Genomic DNA, 18,254 nt, shown 5'->3' on the forward strand with positions numbered 1-18,254 from the left:
GATTTAAAAGCATTTGACTCTGAGCTGCAAGTCAAGTGATACATTTTCTAACTTAATTAAATGCTGTTCTTTTAGGCCTTTGGAGCATTAATTTTATTTTCTGGTTCTGCTATTTACTTATATTTTCCTAGTATACTAACTTTGTTTTTTCTCAATTACATGTATCCTCCATCCTCTCAAAAGCAAAAACAAGTGCAGTATGATGTCTCTACTAATGCAACTTCCTGGCTTTATTTTAAGTTTTGTTAAATATTTTACTTTTATTTTGTGATTTATAGCTGTGTATCAAGCCACCATAAAACTTAGTGACTTAAAATAATCATCTTAGTATATCTGTAGATTCTTTGAATCAGAAATTTGGACAGAGTTTTATGAGGAGAGCTTGTCTCTGCTTCATGATGCTTTTGAAGCTGAGAAATGGAGACCTTTCATCTAAGGCCTTGAGTTATTTGACAGTGTATCTACGCTCATGTCTGGTGGTTGATGATGGGACCTCAGAGAGGCTGTTAGCCAGAATACATACCTACACTTGGCCTTCCATGTGGTCTCTGTGTGGACTAGTTTAGGCTTCTTAACAGCATGGTGCCTGGGTTCCAAGAGTGAGCCTCAGTAATGATGTTCAGTGTACACTGTTGGTTGAGGTAGTCAGACAGGTCTGCTCAGGTTAAAGACACAAGACAGAGACTCTCCCACTCAATGGGAAGATAGCAGATAAGCAATGTGGCCATCTTATGGATTGAATTGTGCCTCTCCCTCCTCTGCCCCATTAACTCAGAATGCAGTCTTGTTTGGAAATAGGTTTGTTGTATATATAATTAGAGGAGAATGCCATAGAATATTGGAGGTTAAATTGAAATGCTTGAAGTACTGCAACTACAAGCCAGGAAATGACAAGGATTGTTGCCAAACCACCAGAAACTAGGAAGGGACATGGAAGCGTTCTCCCTGTAGATTTTAGAGGGAGAATAACCTTCCTGATGCCTCGGTTTTGGATTTTTAGCCTTCAGGACAGTGAGACAACAAATGTCTGTTGCTCTAAGCCACGCAGTTTGTGGTACTTTGTTAAGGAAGCCCTAGAAAACTAATACAGGACATCTTTAAAAAACACAGTCTGCTATAGTTTTGTAAGATAGCTTTTTTCTCTTCATTTGTATTTGGCAGTGATTTTGCCCATCTACACTTTTATGTTAATATATCCAACGGAAACTTAACAGGAGGGGCTATTTTAACAGTCATCAGCCTAGTTTATCTGTTAACATTTTTTGTTGAATGCGTACAAAACATAAAAGATTGTCAGTGTATATAGCTGCAAAAAGAAGTTGGAATGGGACTTAGATTCATTGAAATGTAATGCTAATAAAAATTTATTAGGGGAATATTCATTTTGAGTGCCTACTATTCACATAGTTTTGTTCCTTTTTTGTTTTTGAATTGAAGTATAGTTGATTTACTGTATATATATTGTTTTACATGTACAGCATAGTGATTCAATATTTTTGCAGACTATACTCCATTATAGGTTATTACAAGATAATAGGTATAATTACCTGTGCTATACAGTATATCCTTGTTGCTTATCTATTTTATATGTAGTATTGATAGTTTGTATATTGGATGTTAATCTGGTACCCTTAATTTGTCCTCCCCTTCTTTCTCCCTTTTGGTGACTACAAGTTTGTTTTCTATATCTGTGAGTCTGTTTCTATTTTGCAAATATATTCATTTGTATTATTTTTTAGATTCCACATATAAAGGATAAATATAGTATTTGTCTTTCTCTGACTGATTTCATTAAGCATAATATTCTGTATGTACATCCACGTTTCTACAAATGGCAGTATTTAATTTGTTTTTAATCCTTAGTGGAAACAGTGTCAGACTTTATTTTTTTGGGCTCCAGAATCACTGCAGATGGTGACTGCAGCCATGAAATTAAAAGACGCTTACTCCTTGGAAGGAAAGTTATGACCAACCTAGATAGCACATTAAAAAGCTGAGACATTACTTTGCCAACAAAGGTTCGTCTAGTCAAGGCTATGGTTTTTCCTGTGGTCACATATGGATGTGAGAGTTGGACTGTGAAGAAGGCTGAGCACCAAAGAATTGATGCTTCTGAACTGTGGTGTTGGAGAAGACTCTTGAGAGTCCCTTGGACTGCAAGGAGATCCAACCAGTCCATTGTGAAGGAGATCAACCCTGGGATTTCTTTGGAAGGAATGATGCTAAAGCTGAAACTCCAGTACTTTGGCCACCTCATGGGAAGAGTTGACTCATTGGAAAAGATTCTGATGCTGGGAGGGATTGGGGGCAGGAGGAGAAGGGGACGACAGAGGATGAGATGGCTAGATGGCATCACTGACTCGATGGACGTGAGTCTGGGTGAACTCCGGGAGTTGGTGATGGACAGGGAGGCCTGGCATGCTGCGATTCATGGGGTCACAAAGAGTCGGACACGACTGAGCGACTGAACTGAACTGAATAGTCCATTTCCCACACCCCTTCCTCCCCCACACCCCCACACATCTTCTTAATCCAGTCATCTGTTGATGGGCACTTGGGTTGCTTCCATCTGTTGGCTGTTGTAAATAGTGCTGCTGTGAACCCTGGGTTGAGGTATCTTTTCGAATTATGTGTTTTTTGTTTTTTTAAGATACTGAGTTGGCAAAAGAATTGGGTCAGGTTTTTCCGTAACATCTTATAGAAAAACCCAAATGAACTTTTTGGCCAATTCAGTATATACCCAGGAGTGGAATTGCTGGATCATATGGTAGTTCAACATTCAACAACTCAAACATTCAAAAAAGTAAGACCTTGGCATCCAGTCCTATCACTTCATGGCAAATAGATAGGGAAACAGTGGAAACAGTGACAAACTATTTCCTTGGGCTCCAAAATCACCGCACATGTTGACTGCAGCCATGAAATTAAAAGACACTTGCTCCTTGAAAAAAAAGCTATGACTAACCAAGCCAGCATATTAAAAAGCAGAGACACTACTTAGCCGACAAAGTAATGCAGAGACATTACTATGCCAGCATTGTCAAAGCTTTGGTTTTTCCAGTAGTCATGTATGGATGTGAGAGTTGGACCATAAAGAAAGCTGAGTGCTGAAGAATTGGTGCTTTTGAACTGTGGTGTTGGGGAGGACTCTTGAGAGTCCCTTGGACTGCAAGGAGATCAAACCAGTCAATCCTAAAAGAAATCAGTCCTGAATATTCATTGGAAGAACTGATGCTGAAGCTGAAACTCCAATACTTTGGCCACCTGATGTGACTCATTAGAGTTAACTCACAAGAGCCGACTCATTAGAAAAGACCCTGATGCTGGGAAAGGTTGAGGGCAGGAGGAGAAGGGGATGACAGAGGATGAGATGGTTGGATGGCATCACTGATTCAATGGACAGGAGTTTTAGCAAGCTCCAGGAGTTGGTGATGGACAGGGAATCCTGACATGCTGCAGTCCCCGGTGTTGCAAAGAGTCAGACATGACTGAGTGAACTGAGCTGAACTGACTTGTATCACTGATTCTGTTCATCATGCCCATTGTCTTGCCGTTCACACTGTTTGCACTGTTTGCTGAACCCAGGATAGGCAAGGCTCGAGCTAAGAGGCTGAAAGGAGACTCGAGGAGCTGTAGGAACTGCAGACACATTTATTCTGTCCTGGCTACCACGGCAGCCATAATACAGCCTCTCTCCTGGCTGACGCAGTAGCTGTAGCAGCAGTGACAATATAACCATAGCGTAGCCATGACATAGCCATAACATAATCTCATATAACATAACCATGAGGCTGCTCGAATGTAACCCCAGTGCAGTAGCAGCAGTCATGGCTTTCATGGTGAAGCTCATACAAGTGTACTGCACAAAGTAGCTTGTGACCAAGTGAGCACCTTGTGATGCACATGCGCAGTCTACAAATGATCTCAGCTGTTACATGGTCTATTCACAAAACATGGGGTGAGAAAGCCTGAACATGCCCTCTTGGCCAATTTGCTTTCTCTCCACTTTCCACCTCTATGGGATCTTTCACCTCACATTCTATGTGCAGTGCATCTTTAGTGATATTCCCTTGGTGACTAGCACTGACACTTGGATTTACATCTTGTAACGGCAGTGGCTACAACAGCAGTTACATACCCAATACATATCAATGCCAGGTATCACCTAGAACTCATGTTCCAGTCCTTGCCCTCAGGGGGCTAGACGAGCCACCCTCCATGTGTGGAGTGCCTTTATCTTCCATGGCCAAGTCCAGTCCACCATCTGTCCTTGTGAGATTGCAGGAGAGCCTCCGCAGGGGAAGCTCCACTCCTGCCAGGTTTATTATTAAGGACCCGCAAAACCTCCTACAGGTGCTGGGGCCCACCCCTTCAAGGTTGAGGCATTCCCAGGCCACCCTACCTGATTCCAAATGCTCTCACACTCTTCTAAATCTGCAGGAGAATCAGTGCGTAGTAGCACATCATACGACACAGCCTTTTACAGTGCAGTGTCCTAAATCTAGAACACAGCCTAAGTCTCTGCAGTCTAAATCTGTATCACTTGGCCGCATCACCATCAGTGTATGCACTAGGACCGGGAAACTACTCTGGCTTGTCATAAACAAGGCTGCATTCAGCACCAGTGTCAACCAGGGCCATTACTCTCTGCACATTAGCTAGTGACCAGTGACTTGCAAGTTCTACATGGGGCCACCTGTCCTTGCTTGGGTTCTTCAGGAGGGCACCCTGGTCTGAGCCATATTCAGAGCCGGAAAAGGGCATCGTCTAAAGGAATGTCCTAGGGCGCCGTATAATCTTTTAGCTGAGCTGTCCATTTCTTGCTCTGGGTTCTTCCCAAACATGGTAAACTGCTGCTCTGGTCTCAGTTACTTCCATAGCTCTAGGAGCAGAGCTTTGGGCTGTTCATCAGTTTTATTTCTGTCAACTGCTGCCAGCAAATCAACCCACACTTACATTCTCTTCACCAGGATGGGGCCTTTACCAGCTTGGGTCCCCTTCGGGATCTTCACATGTCTAGTCCCCTTTGGCCTGCTGCTGCCCCTCAATTTTCTCCCAAACTAGCCACCATCAAGGTCACCTCATAGATGGGGTGCCCCACATAGGGTGCTAGGATAGCAGTCAGGGGTCCAAAAAAGGTAGATGGTGCGTTGTTCAAAATGTCTTCTCAAACGCCGCCAGTAAAACGCTCGTCATTTGGCCTCGGGTGTTTGGGTTGAATATTGACTGCTTCATGCCCAGTTCTCTCACTACTTGGGTCAACGTGGCCATTTACTCACAGTATCTGGGAGCTCTCCCGTGTTTGACCACACAGTGTAGATGACGGCGTTAATCCAGTCCATGAGGGTGTGCGTTTGTTTAGGCGCCCCTTGCATTAATTGCCTAGCATTCTGCTAGGCAGAATGAAACCTTTGTTTCAATGAGGGGGTGAGTGGTTATAGATGTCAGCCATTCTATTTCATCCCCAGAACACAGGATACCATCCACCCCTGTGTCTCAGAGTCACAGGAGCCAAGTTGCCATGGTTTCCCTTGCTTTTGCTGAAATTGTGTACCCAAGTCTGCCAACTCCGCCTGAGTATATGGTTGATAACGTTGTGAACTCAGTCACATTGGGGGCTGTTGAAGATGTCCCCCTGAGCCACAGGCTGCTCAGGCTTCAGTTTCTGCTGTACAACAGGCCTCACTGCCAAGTGAGGACCTGCAGTCTCACAGCGTTCATCATCATCATCCTCAGTCTCATGTTCATCATCACCGTCACTTACCGCTTCGTCGTCAGAGATGCTGGGTTCTTCAGGGCCATGGGGTTCTTGCTCTAATGCCAGTATGTGTTGCTCTAGTTCTTGTAAGCATCTCTACACATTACGCACTAGTGTAGCATCAGTGAGGGCGTTATCCATATTTGCCCTCAGTGCAGTCAGGAAAATCTACTTCATGGTGCCAGTGGCAGTCCATGCCACTTTGTTTGGCAAATGGGAGCTCACTGCCCATAATGCCTTTTCAGTGCTATCTGGTGAACCATACGTTGCCTCCCAGTCTTCCACCAGACTCCATGCTGAGAGAGTCGTGGCCATGTGGTACCACATGCTATATGGTGGCCACTGGCTTCCTCCATCCAGTGGCGCCTTAGGCTCCCCTACCTGCTGGTATCCTGCTGACCTTCTGGGAGCCTCAGGGTCCTCTGCCTGCTGGATATCCTGCCAACTGTGCCAATTGTATCACTGATCCTGTTCGTGACGCCAGTTGTCTTGCTGTTCCTACTGTTCGCTGAACCCAGGGTAGGCAAGGCACAAACTAAGAGGCTGGAAGGAGACTCAAGGAGCCATAGGAACTGCAGACACGTTTATTCTCTCCTGACTGCCACAGCAGCCATAACACAACCTCTCTCCTGGCTGACACAGCAGCCTCTCTCCTGGCTGAGCAGCAGCCATAGCAGAAGTCACAATATAACCATAATGTAGCCATGACATAGCCATAACATAATCTCATATAACATAACCATGAGGCTGCTCCAGTGTAGCCCCAATGCAACAGCAGCCATGGCTTTCATGGTGAAGCTCATACAGGCGTACTGCACAAAGCAGCTTGTGACCAAGTGAGTACCTCATGATGTGCATGCGCAGTGCAACAAATGATCTCAGCTGTTCCGTAGTCTGTTCACAAAATGTGGGGCCAGAGAGCCTGAACATGGCATCTTGGCCAATTTGCTCTCTCCCCACAGTACTTCCCAAGTGGTTGCACCAATTTATATTCTGACCAACAGTGTACTAGGGTTTCCTTTTCTCCACAACCTCTCCAGCATTTGTTATTTGTGGACTTAAAAAAAAATTAACTCAATTATCTAAATAATATAAAAAAAAATTATTTTGGCCATGCTGCATGGCACATGGGCTCTTTGTTCTCCATTCAGGGATTGAACCTGCACCCCTGCGCTGGGCATGGGGAATCTTAACTGTTGGACTGCCAGGGAAGTCCCTGCTTGTAGATTTTTTGATGATATGTCTCATTGAGGTTTTGATTTGGGTTTCCCTAGTAATTAATGATGCTGATCATCTTATGTGCTTGTTAGCCATCTTTATGACTTCTTTGGAGAAATGTCTAATCAGATTTTTGGCCCACTTCTTGACTGGGTTCTATTTGTTTTTGTTGGGCAGGCATGGAGTTGTATGAGTTATTTGTGTATTTTGGATATTAACCTGTTGTTGGTCACATCAGTTGCAAATATTTTCTCCCATTCCATGGGTTGGCTTTTTTGTTTTCTCAGTGACTTTATTTGTTTATTTTTGCTTTTATTTCTTTTGCCTTAGGAGACTGCCCCAAGAAAATATTGCTACAACTTATGTCAAAAAGTGTTCTGCCTTTGTTTCTTCTAGAAGTTTTATGGTTTCAAGTCTTCTATTTAAGTCTTTAAAGCATTTTGTGTTTATTGTTGTGTATGGTGTGAAGGAATGTTCTAAACTCATTGTTTGGCAAATAGCTGTCCGGTTTTCCCAGGACAGCTGTCCGGTTTTCCCAGGACCACTGTTGAAGAGACTGTCTTTTCTCCATTGTGTAGACTTGTGTATACTTTGTCATGAATTAATTGGCCATAGGTGTGTGGGTTTGTTTCTGGGCTCACTCTTCTGTTCCTTTGATCTTTGTGTCTGTTTTTGTGTCAGTACCACTCTGTTTTGACTACTGTACATATAGCTTCGTTCTTGCTCATCAAGACAATTCATGAAAAGAGTAGTCTTGTTGACCTATTACATTTGTTTTGGTGACAATATGGATATATATGAAATATTATTTTTATTTCTTAAGGAACCTCTAACATCTAAGTGGTTAATAATCCAACAGTATAAAGATAATATGACACAGGTACCACAGGGTTGGAGGTTAAATTACGTGATATCAAGTATCTGAGTGTAATTTACTAAGCACTTAGTAAATATTAACTGTTATTACTTTGCTAATGAATGCTAAAGTATTCAATTAAGTTGTCTCTCAGTATCTGCAGGGGATTGATTCCAGGACCCCATGGATACCAAAATTTGGGTATCAGTGACACAGTATTTGCATATAACCTACACATATCTCTGAATACTTTAAATCATATCTAGGTAACTTATAATACCTAATAAAATGTAAATGATGTGTACATGTAGTTATCAATGAATGCAAATTCAGTTTTTCGCTTTTTGTAACTTTTTTGGAATTTTTTTTCCCCTTCTATATTTTCTATCCTTGGTTGGTTGAATTGGTGGAAGTGGGACCAGCATTTATAGAGTACTGACCCTAAGAACGAAAAGTACCATAGAAATGGAGAGAAAAGTAAGAACACAGTTACAAACACCTTAAAGAATGAATACTGTTTGGAAATAGCATTTCTCAAAATATGTTTGCCTATAATGGTGAAAAAAAGGATTTATGGACAGTTAAGATTGGAAAGTACATTCCTTTACCTTCTGTCTTGACAGTAATATAGTAATATAATTCCTACCTGTACAATAATACAGTTCAGTCTGTGAGAAGTTGAATAATTAAAAAAAAAAAGTCACCTAATCTATAGGACCTCTTTAAGCAATATGGTTCACCACTGCTTGGAAAATCTCTTCCTAAATAAAGCATCTCGAAATGCAAAAATCTTTTTAAATGCAAAATTGTATTTCCAAGAAGGTAAGGGAAATACCCCAGAGGAAAAACAGTCAGAAACTGGAAACCAGATGGCCTTCAAACCCACCTATGTATTGTATAAATTATTTACTTTTTTGAATAATCAATAAAAAGCTGGAGTAGCTATGTTAATTTCAGACAAAGCAGACTTGAGAAGGAAAGTTTTCAGACATTATGTATTGATAAAGAGATTAAGTCTCCAAAAAGGCATAGTTCATGAGGCAAAAGCTGATAGAATTTCAAGGAGAAATAGACACATTCACCATTATGGGTGGAGTCTTAAGCACCTGTTTTTCAGTAATATAGATACAGCAGGTAGAAACTCAGTAAGGATACAGGTGAACAATACCATCAGTCAACTGTATTTAATGATGTTTATCTGATAACCACTGAGTATATGTTCTTTTCTGGCGTCCATGTATCAGTCATCAGGATGCACTATATTCTGGGTCATATGGTTCATGTGCTCTCAGACCACAATGGAATTAAGTTAGAAATAATAGAAAGATAGCTGGAAAATGAAAATATTTAGAGATTAAAAAACACATTTCTAAATAACACATGGATCCAAAAAAAAAATCCAAAGAAAAATTTTAAATATTTTGAACTGAAGCAAAATGAAAAGTAGCAGAAGCAGTATTAGAGGTTAGTTTAGAGCATTTGAATGTATTTTAAAACAGAAGAGAGATGCAAAATGAGTAGTCTAATCTTCCAGCTTAGAGAATCAGAGAAAAAGAGGGATATAAACCTTAAGCAAGTGGAAGAAAAGAAATTAAAATTAGAGCATGAGTAAGTAAAACTGAAAACAGGAAGACAGAGAAAAATCAACAAAACTATTAATAAAAGTTGGTTCTTTGAAAAGATTGATAAACTTCTAGCCAGGCTAACAAAAACCAAAAGACAGAAAGACACAAATTACTAATAAAAGGAATGAAAGATGTAAATATCTTTTTTTAATTTAATTGTGATAAACTCCTGACCCTTGAACAACATGGTAGTTAAGGGCACTGACCCTCGTACAGTTGAAAATCCATGTATGACTACCATTCAACCTCTGTATTCATGGTTCTGCATCCTTGGATTTAGACAACCACAGATCTTGTGGTACTGGGTAGTACATACTTGTTGCAAAAAACCTGCATATAAGTGGATCCACTCCCTGGTGGCTCAGATGGTAAAGAATCTGCCTGCAGTGCAGGAGACTGGAGTTTAATCCCTGAGTCAGGAAGATTCCCTAGAGAAGGAAATGGCAACCCACTCCAGTATTCTTGCCTGGAGAATTTCATGGACAGAAGAACCTGGTGGGCCAGAGTCCATGGCGACGCAGGGTCACACACGACTGAGCAACTAACACAGACACACACGGTGCAAACCCGCGTTGTTCAGGGGTCAGCTGTACATAACGAAAGTTTACCATTTTAAGCATTTTTAAGTGTACAGTTCAGTGGCTTTTTAAGTGCATTCACTTTGTTATGCAACCATCATCACTATCTACTTCTAGAGAACCCATTAAACTTCCCATTTCCCACTTCCCTGGCAGCCACCATTCTGCGACCTGCCTCTATGAATCTGACTGCTCTTTGGTACCTCTATAAGTGGAATCATAGAATATTTGTCATTTTGTGACTTGCTTATTTCACTTGGTGGGTCAGACGGTAAAGCGTCTGCCTACAATGCAGGAAACCCGGGTTCAATTCCTGGGTTGGGAGGATCCCCTGGAGAAGGAAATGGCAGCCCACTCCAGTACTCTTGCCTGGAAAATCCCATAGATGGAGGATCCTGGTAGGCTACAGTCCATGGGGTTGCAAAGAGTCAGACATGACTGAGCGATAGAACTGTTTCACTTGAAGTAATATCTTCAGGGTTCACTCATGTAGCGTATGTCAGAATTTTTTTTTTTAAGGCTGAATAATATTTCATTGCCATTTAAAAAATCCATTCCTCTGTTAATGAACATTTGAGTTGCTTCTGCCATTTGTTTTTTTTGTTTGTTTGTTTTATGAATTGATATTTCATTTCTTTCTTTCTTTCGAAAGAAATTTGCCATTTATTTCTTTAGAACACTAACTCATCAGGTCCTTTCTGAATTAGTTTGATAATTTGATATTGCTATTGGATAATGGAACATTGGGCTTCATGATTTTAATTTAGACCACCCTTGAAAATGTAGTGAGTGCTTCCTTGTGATTTATTAATAGTATAATATAAGTAATAATAAGTAATGCTTTTACAGAGTGTTGAATCATGTAAATTGGGGAGTTTTGAGGGAAATTAGATTTCCACCTGTCAATATATTGTGTTGGCCAAATTAACATCTTATGAAAACCCTGAATGAACTTTTTGGCCAACCCAATAATTCCTAACTCCTCTCCCTACTCCAATAATAGTAGGAACTTGGTAAGTGATTTCAAATGAAAGGAGAGAAAGAATTTACTCTGATTTCATGAATATGTGATGAAGTTGAAGTCATGAGTTGTGTACCCAATAAGGATATAGGCTTTTGAATCTGAGACCTGATTTCAGTTTCTTTCACTAGCTATGTGATCTTTGACAAATTATTTTACCTCTCCAAGTTTCCTAATCGGTGAAATATGGAAGGTAATTTTTACCTTTCAAAGTTACTTTGACTAGGTAATATGCACAAAACGTTTACCATGGTACTTGGCACACATGGCCATTGTTGGAATAGGAGAAAGATACCTATGGGTGGAAAAAGCCTCATATAATATTCTTGACTACTAAATTTAGGAAAGTCAACCTTCTGCCATTTGAATATTGCGAATAATGCTGCTATGAACTTGGGTGTATAAATATCTCATTTAGTCCCTGCTTTTAATCCTTTTGGGTACATTCCCAGAAGTGAAATTGCTGTATTATATAACAATTCTATGTTCACTTTTTTGAGGAATCATCATACTCGTTTCTGGGCGTCCCAGGTGACTGTGGTAAAGAACCCGCCTGCCGATGCAGGAGACACAGGAGATGCGCGTTTGATCTCTGGGTTGGGAAGATACCCTGGAGGAGAACCTGGCAGCCCACTCTAGTATTCTTCCCTGAAGAATTCCGTGGACAGAAGAGCCTAGTGGGCTACAGTCCATGGGGTCACAAAGAGTCAGACATGACTTAGCAACTGAGCAAAACAAACAGAGTATTTTCATTGCCATGAAAGTCCTCTGTTCTCTGCCTGTTTGTCCCTTCTCTTGCCCAACTCTTTTTATTGATCTTTTTATTGTCTTGATCTTTATTGATCTTTTTATTGTCTCCCCAGTTTTGTCTTTTCCAGAATGTTATGTAGTTGGAATTAGAGATTATGTAAAACTTTTCGGATCGACTAAGTCCTTTTAAAATTGAGATATAATTCACATACCATAGAATTCTCTTCTTTAAAGTGTTCAGTGGCATTTAGTGTATTCACAAGTTGTATAACTGTCACTGCAGTCCAATCCCAGAGCATTTTCATCACTCTGGGAAGAACTGTACCCATTAGTAGTCATTTTCCATACCCCCTCCTTCAGTCTCTCCAGGTCACTAAACTACTTTCTCTAGGTTTGCTTCATTTATGTAAGTGGAATCATACGCTGTGTGGCCTTTTGTGCCTGATTACTAAGCCTTTTTAATGATGGCTTTAATCTTTTCAAAGTATGTTCATGTTTGAAAATAAATGCATAACACCTCTGTGAGGTAGACAGGAACTTTGTGACAAACTTTGTGACATAGTTGCATTGTCAGATTTATTGTGTCTTCATGACACAGTTTAACATAAGATGAGGGAAAGAGGTTGGGAGGTGGCAGGGTAGAGATTTGGAAAAGTAGAGTTAAAGAAAAAATAGGACATGATGATATATGAAAAATAACTCAGTCCTGTGGGATTTCTACAACCATGAGTATTAAACATTATTAAAGTGGAACTGCAGTTAGATTTAAGAATTTAAAATGCTAAAGATGGGTTGTTGAGCCTTCAGTAGTTACAGACTGAATTTCATTTCATCAAGGTTGAAAGGATATCAGGATTGTGTTCTTGGTTATTCCAAACTCTTTAAATGGAAGCCTGTTGCTACAGTATGTAGAGGGGTATGATAAATTTATTTTTTAAAATAAATTAAAACAAATAATACATGTCTTTTGCCTTTGCCACAGTTAGCTGGAGTAGAGAACTTTTATATAAGGGAAGTGTAAAGCTTTCTTTAAGAATTATTTCCATATGTATTTTAAAATTGAAGTATAGTTGACTTATAGTATTTCAGGTGTATGTAAAAGTGATCCAGTTATATATATATTCTTTTTCAGATTCTTTTCTGAAAGATATTATTATAAGATATTGAATATAGTTCACTGTGCTGCTATACAGTAGGTCCTTGTTGTAAGTATTAATTCTTGAATGTTAATTATATTTTAAATTAATAGTGAAGGATAACATTTTTCTGTAAATTTTACATCTTAGGTTTTCTGTTTTACAATATAGTGTGCTTTGAGGATGCAAATTAGTGCTGTCCTCACAATTGAATTTGTATTTGTAACTATGTAGAAAAGATCAATAGAATAACAAACCACAAGAGGCTGTCTTGTTGACTGCCAGGGCTCTTACCATTTCCTGGTACAGAGGAAGTTCTGGCTAAATTATTTGGTTCCTATATGATCTTTTACCCTAATAAACTGTGTTGCAAGTCTATTCATTGGTGAGGACTGTTTGTTTTCCTGGAAGCCCTGAGATCTGCTCCATACTTCTTTTCCTTGATTCCACTCCTTCATCATGCTTGTCTTTCTTGGGGATTCTTCCCTCAACAATAAGAACTCCCTCATCCCATTCCATGGGAAGTAAGTTCTAAAATAGAAAAGTTATTGGAAATGAAAATTAGAGGTAGGTCATGTATCTGTTGATGAGGTGAGAAGGCAAGACTGGGGCAACCTATGAGGAGGGAGTAGTATCTGCTAAGATAGTCTAGGTGGCCTTTTTATTTGTGTATATATATATATATATATATATGTTGATGTTTTAATTTGTGTGTGTATAAATTGCTATATGAAACCAAGGTTAGCTGAGAACGTCTACATAGAAAGTAGTTTGTAGTCTTTTGGTCATTTACCTTTTGTGTAAAATTTCAGATTTGTATGCACATCTGCTTAAGACACTGGCATGATTTATGAAGCATATATCAGTTATATAGTTATATAGTTCATTGAATCTTGCAGATGGAAAGGTTTTAGGATTTGAAAGGATTTTCTGGTCCTGGTTGCCCACTTAAAGCAGAAATTCATCTTCAGTCAACTGTTAACTTTTGACTCTTAGAATGTCTACTCTTTCTAGGCATCCTATTCTATTTCTGACTAGTTCTGTTTGAAAATTGTATCCTGAAACTCTCTTACTCTGTTAACTCAAAACATTTATCATAATTTTGTTCTTCTAGAACTAAATCCTCTTCTAAGAAAACACTCAGTAGTTTGAAGGTTTATTATGGATCTCATTTAATCTTATTTATGCTAAGCCTAGTTTTTGTTGAATTGTTGATCATGTTATAGGATTTCCCTATCCTAATCACCTAATGGACATGTTTTGGTTCCTTGGCTTTCAACTGTTTTTGACTACAACCCAAATGAAGAAGGTATTTCATATTCCAACTCAACATACCCACACATACCTGCATGAAGTATGTAGTTTTAATACGTATATGTAACTGAGGCAGAAATTTTGTGACAATGTATCTTTACACTGACACTTTCTGCTCCTTTTCATTTTTAAAAAATGCTGGTGTTATCTATTAAATTTATTTTATCACTCCCTGATGGATTTCAGCCTGTAGTTTGGAAATCACTGTTGTAATTTGTGCGTGCTACAGAACTGAAATATGGAGTTTCCAAAAGCTGTATGTTAGAACAGTCATTGCTAAAGCAGGTGTTACCTTTATTAACTCAAAGAGAATATTCTGATTGCTGGTTTTCAAATAGGACTAATGAGAATTATCAAGTTCTTGGTAATGCATAAAATAAAACTGAAATATATGTAACTTTTATTTTTGTACTTAGGTGGCGACAGACAAGGTTGCAGAAAAGTTGAGTTCTACTCTCTCATGGGTGAAGAACACAGTGTCACATACAGTCAGCCAGATGGCCAGTCAGGTGGCAAGTCCATCTGCTTCCTTACACACTACATCCTCGTCTACCACACTGTCAACACCAGCCCTTTCACCATCCTCACCGTCACAGTTGAGTCCAGACGACTTAGAACTCCTGGCTAAACTGGAGGAACAAAATAGGTAAGTGAGGTTGCTTGGGTTGTCTTTCTTTAATTGTCATGTGCACTTAACCATTCATATATGTATGCATGCCATAATCAAAATTTTAAATATTTGTCCGTATTAAGAATGTGTAGGGGAGTTCCCTGGAGAAGGCAATGGCACCCCATCCCAGTACTCTTGCCTGGAAAATCCCTAAGAGTCGGACACGACTGAGCGACTTCACTTTGACTTTTCACTTTCATGCATTGGAGAAGGAAATGGCAACCCACTCCAGTGTTCTTGCCTGGAGAATCCCAGGGACTGGGGAGCCTGGTGGGCTGCTGTCTATGGGGTCACACAGAGTCGGACACGACTGAAGTGACTTAGCTTAGCAGGGGAGTTCCCTGATAGCATAGGGTTAGCATTCTGGGGTTTTACTGCCATGGCCTTAGTTCATTCCCTGATCAGGAAACTGAAATCATGCAAGCCATGTCGAGGGGCCAAAAAAAGTTTAGTTTTTTAAAAAAAATCAGAGTTAATTAACAGAAGTTTTCAAGTATTTTTTTTGGAGGAGTTGGTCTTAAAACTAAAATTGGACTAAAATTTTCTTCAGACTTGGATAGCTGTAGACTTGTTTACTTAATGTAGCAAATTGTCTAAATTCTTCCTGAATGGTTCTTTAGGGCATCAGCTACAAAAAGAGTTACTGAAAGAGCACCCTTTTATGTTCAGTCAAAATAAGGATAATTACAGAGATAATTTCTAACAGCTCTTTTGATTGTGATTGACATAGTAAAGTACACATACTTAAGGTATACAATTTGATAAGTTTAGACATAAGTATATACCTGTGAAATTATCACCAAAATCAGGAAAATGAACATATCTGTTATCTGCCTTTGTATCTCCAGATAGCCACTGATCTGCTTTTGGTCATTGTAGATTGGTTTGCATTTTCTACAGTTTTATAGAAATCGAATCATACAGTATATACTCTTTTTTAATGGGTTATTTCATTATTCTCAAAATGAATTGTTTTGAGATTCATTTGTGTTTAATACATATGAATGGTTCATTTCTTTTTATTGCTTAGTAGTATTCTACTGCAGTACTCTTGCCTGGAAAATCCCATGGACAGAGGAGCCTGGTAGGTTGCGGACCGTGGGGTTGCTTCTCGGACACGACTAAGCGTCTTCACTTTCAATTTTCACTTTCATGCATTGGAGAAGGAAATGGCAACCCACTCCAGTGTTCTTGACTGGAGAATCCCAGGGACGGGGGAGCCTGGTGGGCTGCCGTCCATGGGGTCGCACAGAGTCAGACATGACTGAAGTGACTTAGCAGCAGCAGCAGCATCAGTATTCCATTGTATGGATATATCACAGCTTACCTACTCACCTGTTGTGAAATGCTATAAACTTTTGTGTACAAACCTTTGTATCAATTTATGCTTTCATTTCTCCTGGGTAAATACCTAGGAATAGAATGGCTGGTTTATATGGTAGAACTATATTTAATTGTCAAGCTGTTTTCCAAAGGGCCTATAGTTTTCACATTCTCATCATCAGTGTATGAACATTGCTGCTTTTCTGCAGCCTTACCAACATTTGGTATAGTCAGTCCTTTTAATTTTAGCTGTTCTTACAGGTATTTGTATCTTTTGGTTTTAATTGCATTTCCCTGTTGGTGTTGAGCCCTTTTTAATGTGCTAATTTGCCATTGATAAATCATCTTTGATTAAATGTCTGTTCCAGATTTTGCACATTAAAAAAAATTAGGTTGTTTGCTTTCTTACTGTGTTTTAAGAGTTTTTTATGTAGTTTGGGTATAAGTCCTTTGTCTGTATATATGCTTTTCAAATATTTTTTCACAATCTGTGGCTTATTCTCTTAGCAGTATCTTTTGAAGAGCAAAAGTTTTACATTGTGATTAAGTCAATTTGAAATTGTTCTTTTATGGACTGTGCTTTTGATAACTCAGGGTCACACAGATAGAATTCTGTGTTAAGTTTTAAGTTTTACATTTACCATAGTCCACTTTGAGTTAATTTTTTTTTTGTATGAAACAAAGGATAAATCAAAGTTGTTTTTGAGTATGCATGTTTGTTTTTGTATCTGTTGAAAAGACTGTCCTTTTTCCTCTTAATGACTTGTGCACTTTTGTCAAAAATCAGTTGTCTGCGTATGTATGTTTCTTGGCTCTTTTTCTGTTCCATTACTTTATTTTTCTACTTTAATGGTAATACGACACTATTGAATATTATAGCTTTATAATAAGTCTTGAAATCAGATAGTGTTAATCGTCTTTGTTCTTTTGACTGTTTTGCTCCTTATCATACCTTTGTGAATTTTACATCAAGTAATTTGTATAAAAACACTTGCTGAGATTTTGATCAGAATAGTGTTGAATTCCTAACAATGGTGCCTTCCACCCATGAACACATTATATTTTTCTTTTACTTATTATTTGTGCATGGTATTGTTTTTGTAAATTTAATTTCTGATTGTTCATTGTCAGCATATAGAAATACAATCTTTTTTCTTTTATCATTCGTGTATTCTGTTGCCTTGATAAATTCACTTGTTCTGGCACATTTTTTTTTTTTAGATTCCATTAGATTTTCTATATAGATGAGCATGTGGTCCATGAATAAAAGCACATTTGCATCTTTACAATATGGATACCTTTTATAGATTTTTCTTGCCTTATTGCAACTGGTTAGTACTTCCAGTACAAATTTGAATACACATAATGAACAGATAGCCTTGTCATTTTCTCAATCTTAACAGGAAAGTTTAAAATTAAAAGACACTTGCTCCTTGGCAGAAAAGCTATGACCAACCTAGACAGTATATTAAAAAGCAGAGACATTACTTTGCCAACAAGATCCGTCTAGTCAAAGGTATGGTTTTTCCATTAGTCATGTATGGACGTGAGAGTTGGACTATAAAGAAAGCTGAGCATCAAAGAATTGGTACTTTTGAACCGTGGTGTTAGAAGACTCTTGAGAGTCCCTTGGACAGCAAGGAGATCCAACCTGTCTATCCTAAAGGAAATCAGTCTTAAATATTCATTGGAAGGGCTGATGCTGAAGCTGAAGCTGAAGCTCCAGTAGTTTGGCCACCTATGTGAAGAACTGACTCATTGGAAAAGACCCTGATGCTGGGAAAGATTGAGGGCAGGAGGAGAAGGGGACGACAGAGGATGAGATGTTTGGATGGCATCACCGACTCGATGGACATGAGTTTGAGCAAGCTCCGGGAGTTGGTGATAGACAGGGAAGCCTGGCGTGCTGCAGTCCCTGGGGTTGCAGAGTCGGACACAACTGAGCGACTGAACTGAACTGAAGGGGAAAGCATTAAAAATGAGTAAATTGTAGGTTTCTATAGAT

The 18,254-nt window shown here is 39.2% G+C and overlaps 1 protein-coding gene across 17 annotated transcripts in view; it reads left to right on the forward strand.

Moving 5' to 3' along the window:
* Positions 1-18,254, forward strand: part of EVI5 (ecotropic viral integration site 5) — a 234,351-nt gene that overhangs the window by 48,131 nt on the left and 167,966 nt on the right. For 16 of the 17 annotated variants that reach the window (XM_027536494.1, XM_027536508.1, XM_027536498.1 and 13 more), the window contains exon 2: positions 14,673-14,902. In XM_027536494.1, coding sequence (XP_027392295.1) covers positions 14,754-14,902 — 149 coding nt within the window. In that variant the 5' untranslated portion in view covers positions 14,673-14,753. Of the gene's footprint in view, positions 1-14,672; positions 14,903-18,254 lie in introns of those variants that run through there. The other variant, XM_027536509.1, reaches the window with a different exon arrangement.

This window comes from Bos indicus x Bos taurus, chromosome 3, assembly GCF_003369695.1.
Source record: "Bos indicus x Bos taurus breed Angus x Brahman F1 hybrid chromosome 3, Bos_hybrid_MaternalHap_v2.0, whole genome shotgun sequence".
Lineage (NCBI taxonomy): Eukaryota > Metazoa > Chordata > Mammalia > Artiodactyla > Bovidae > Bos > Bos indicus x Bos taurus.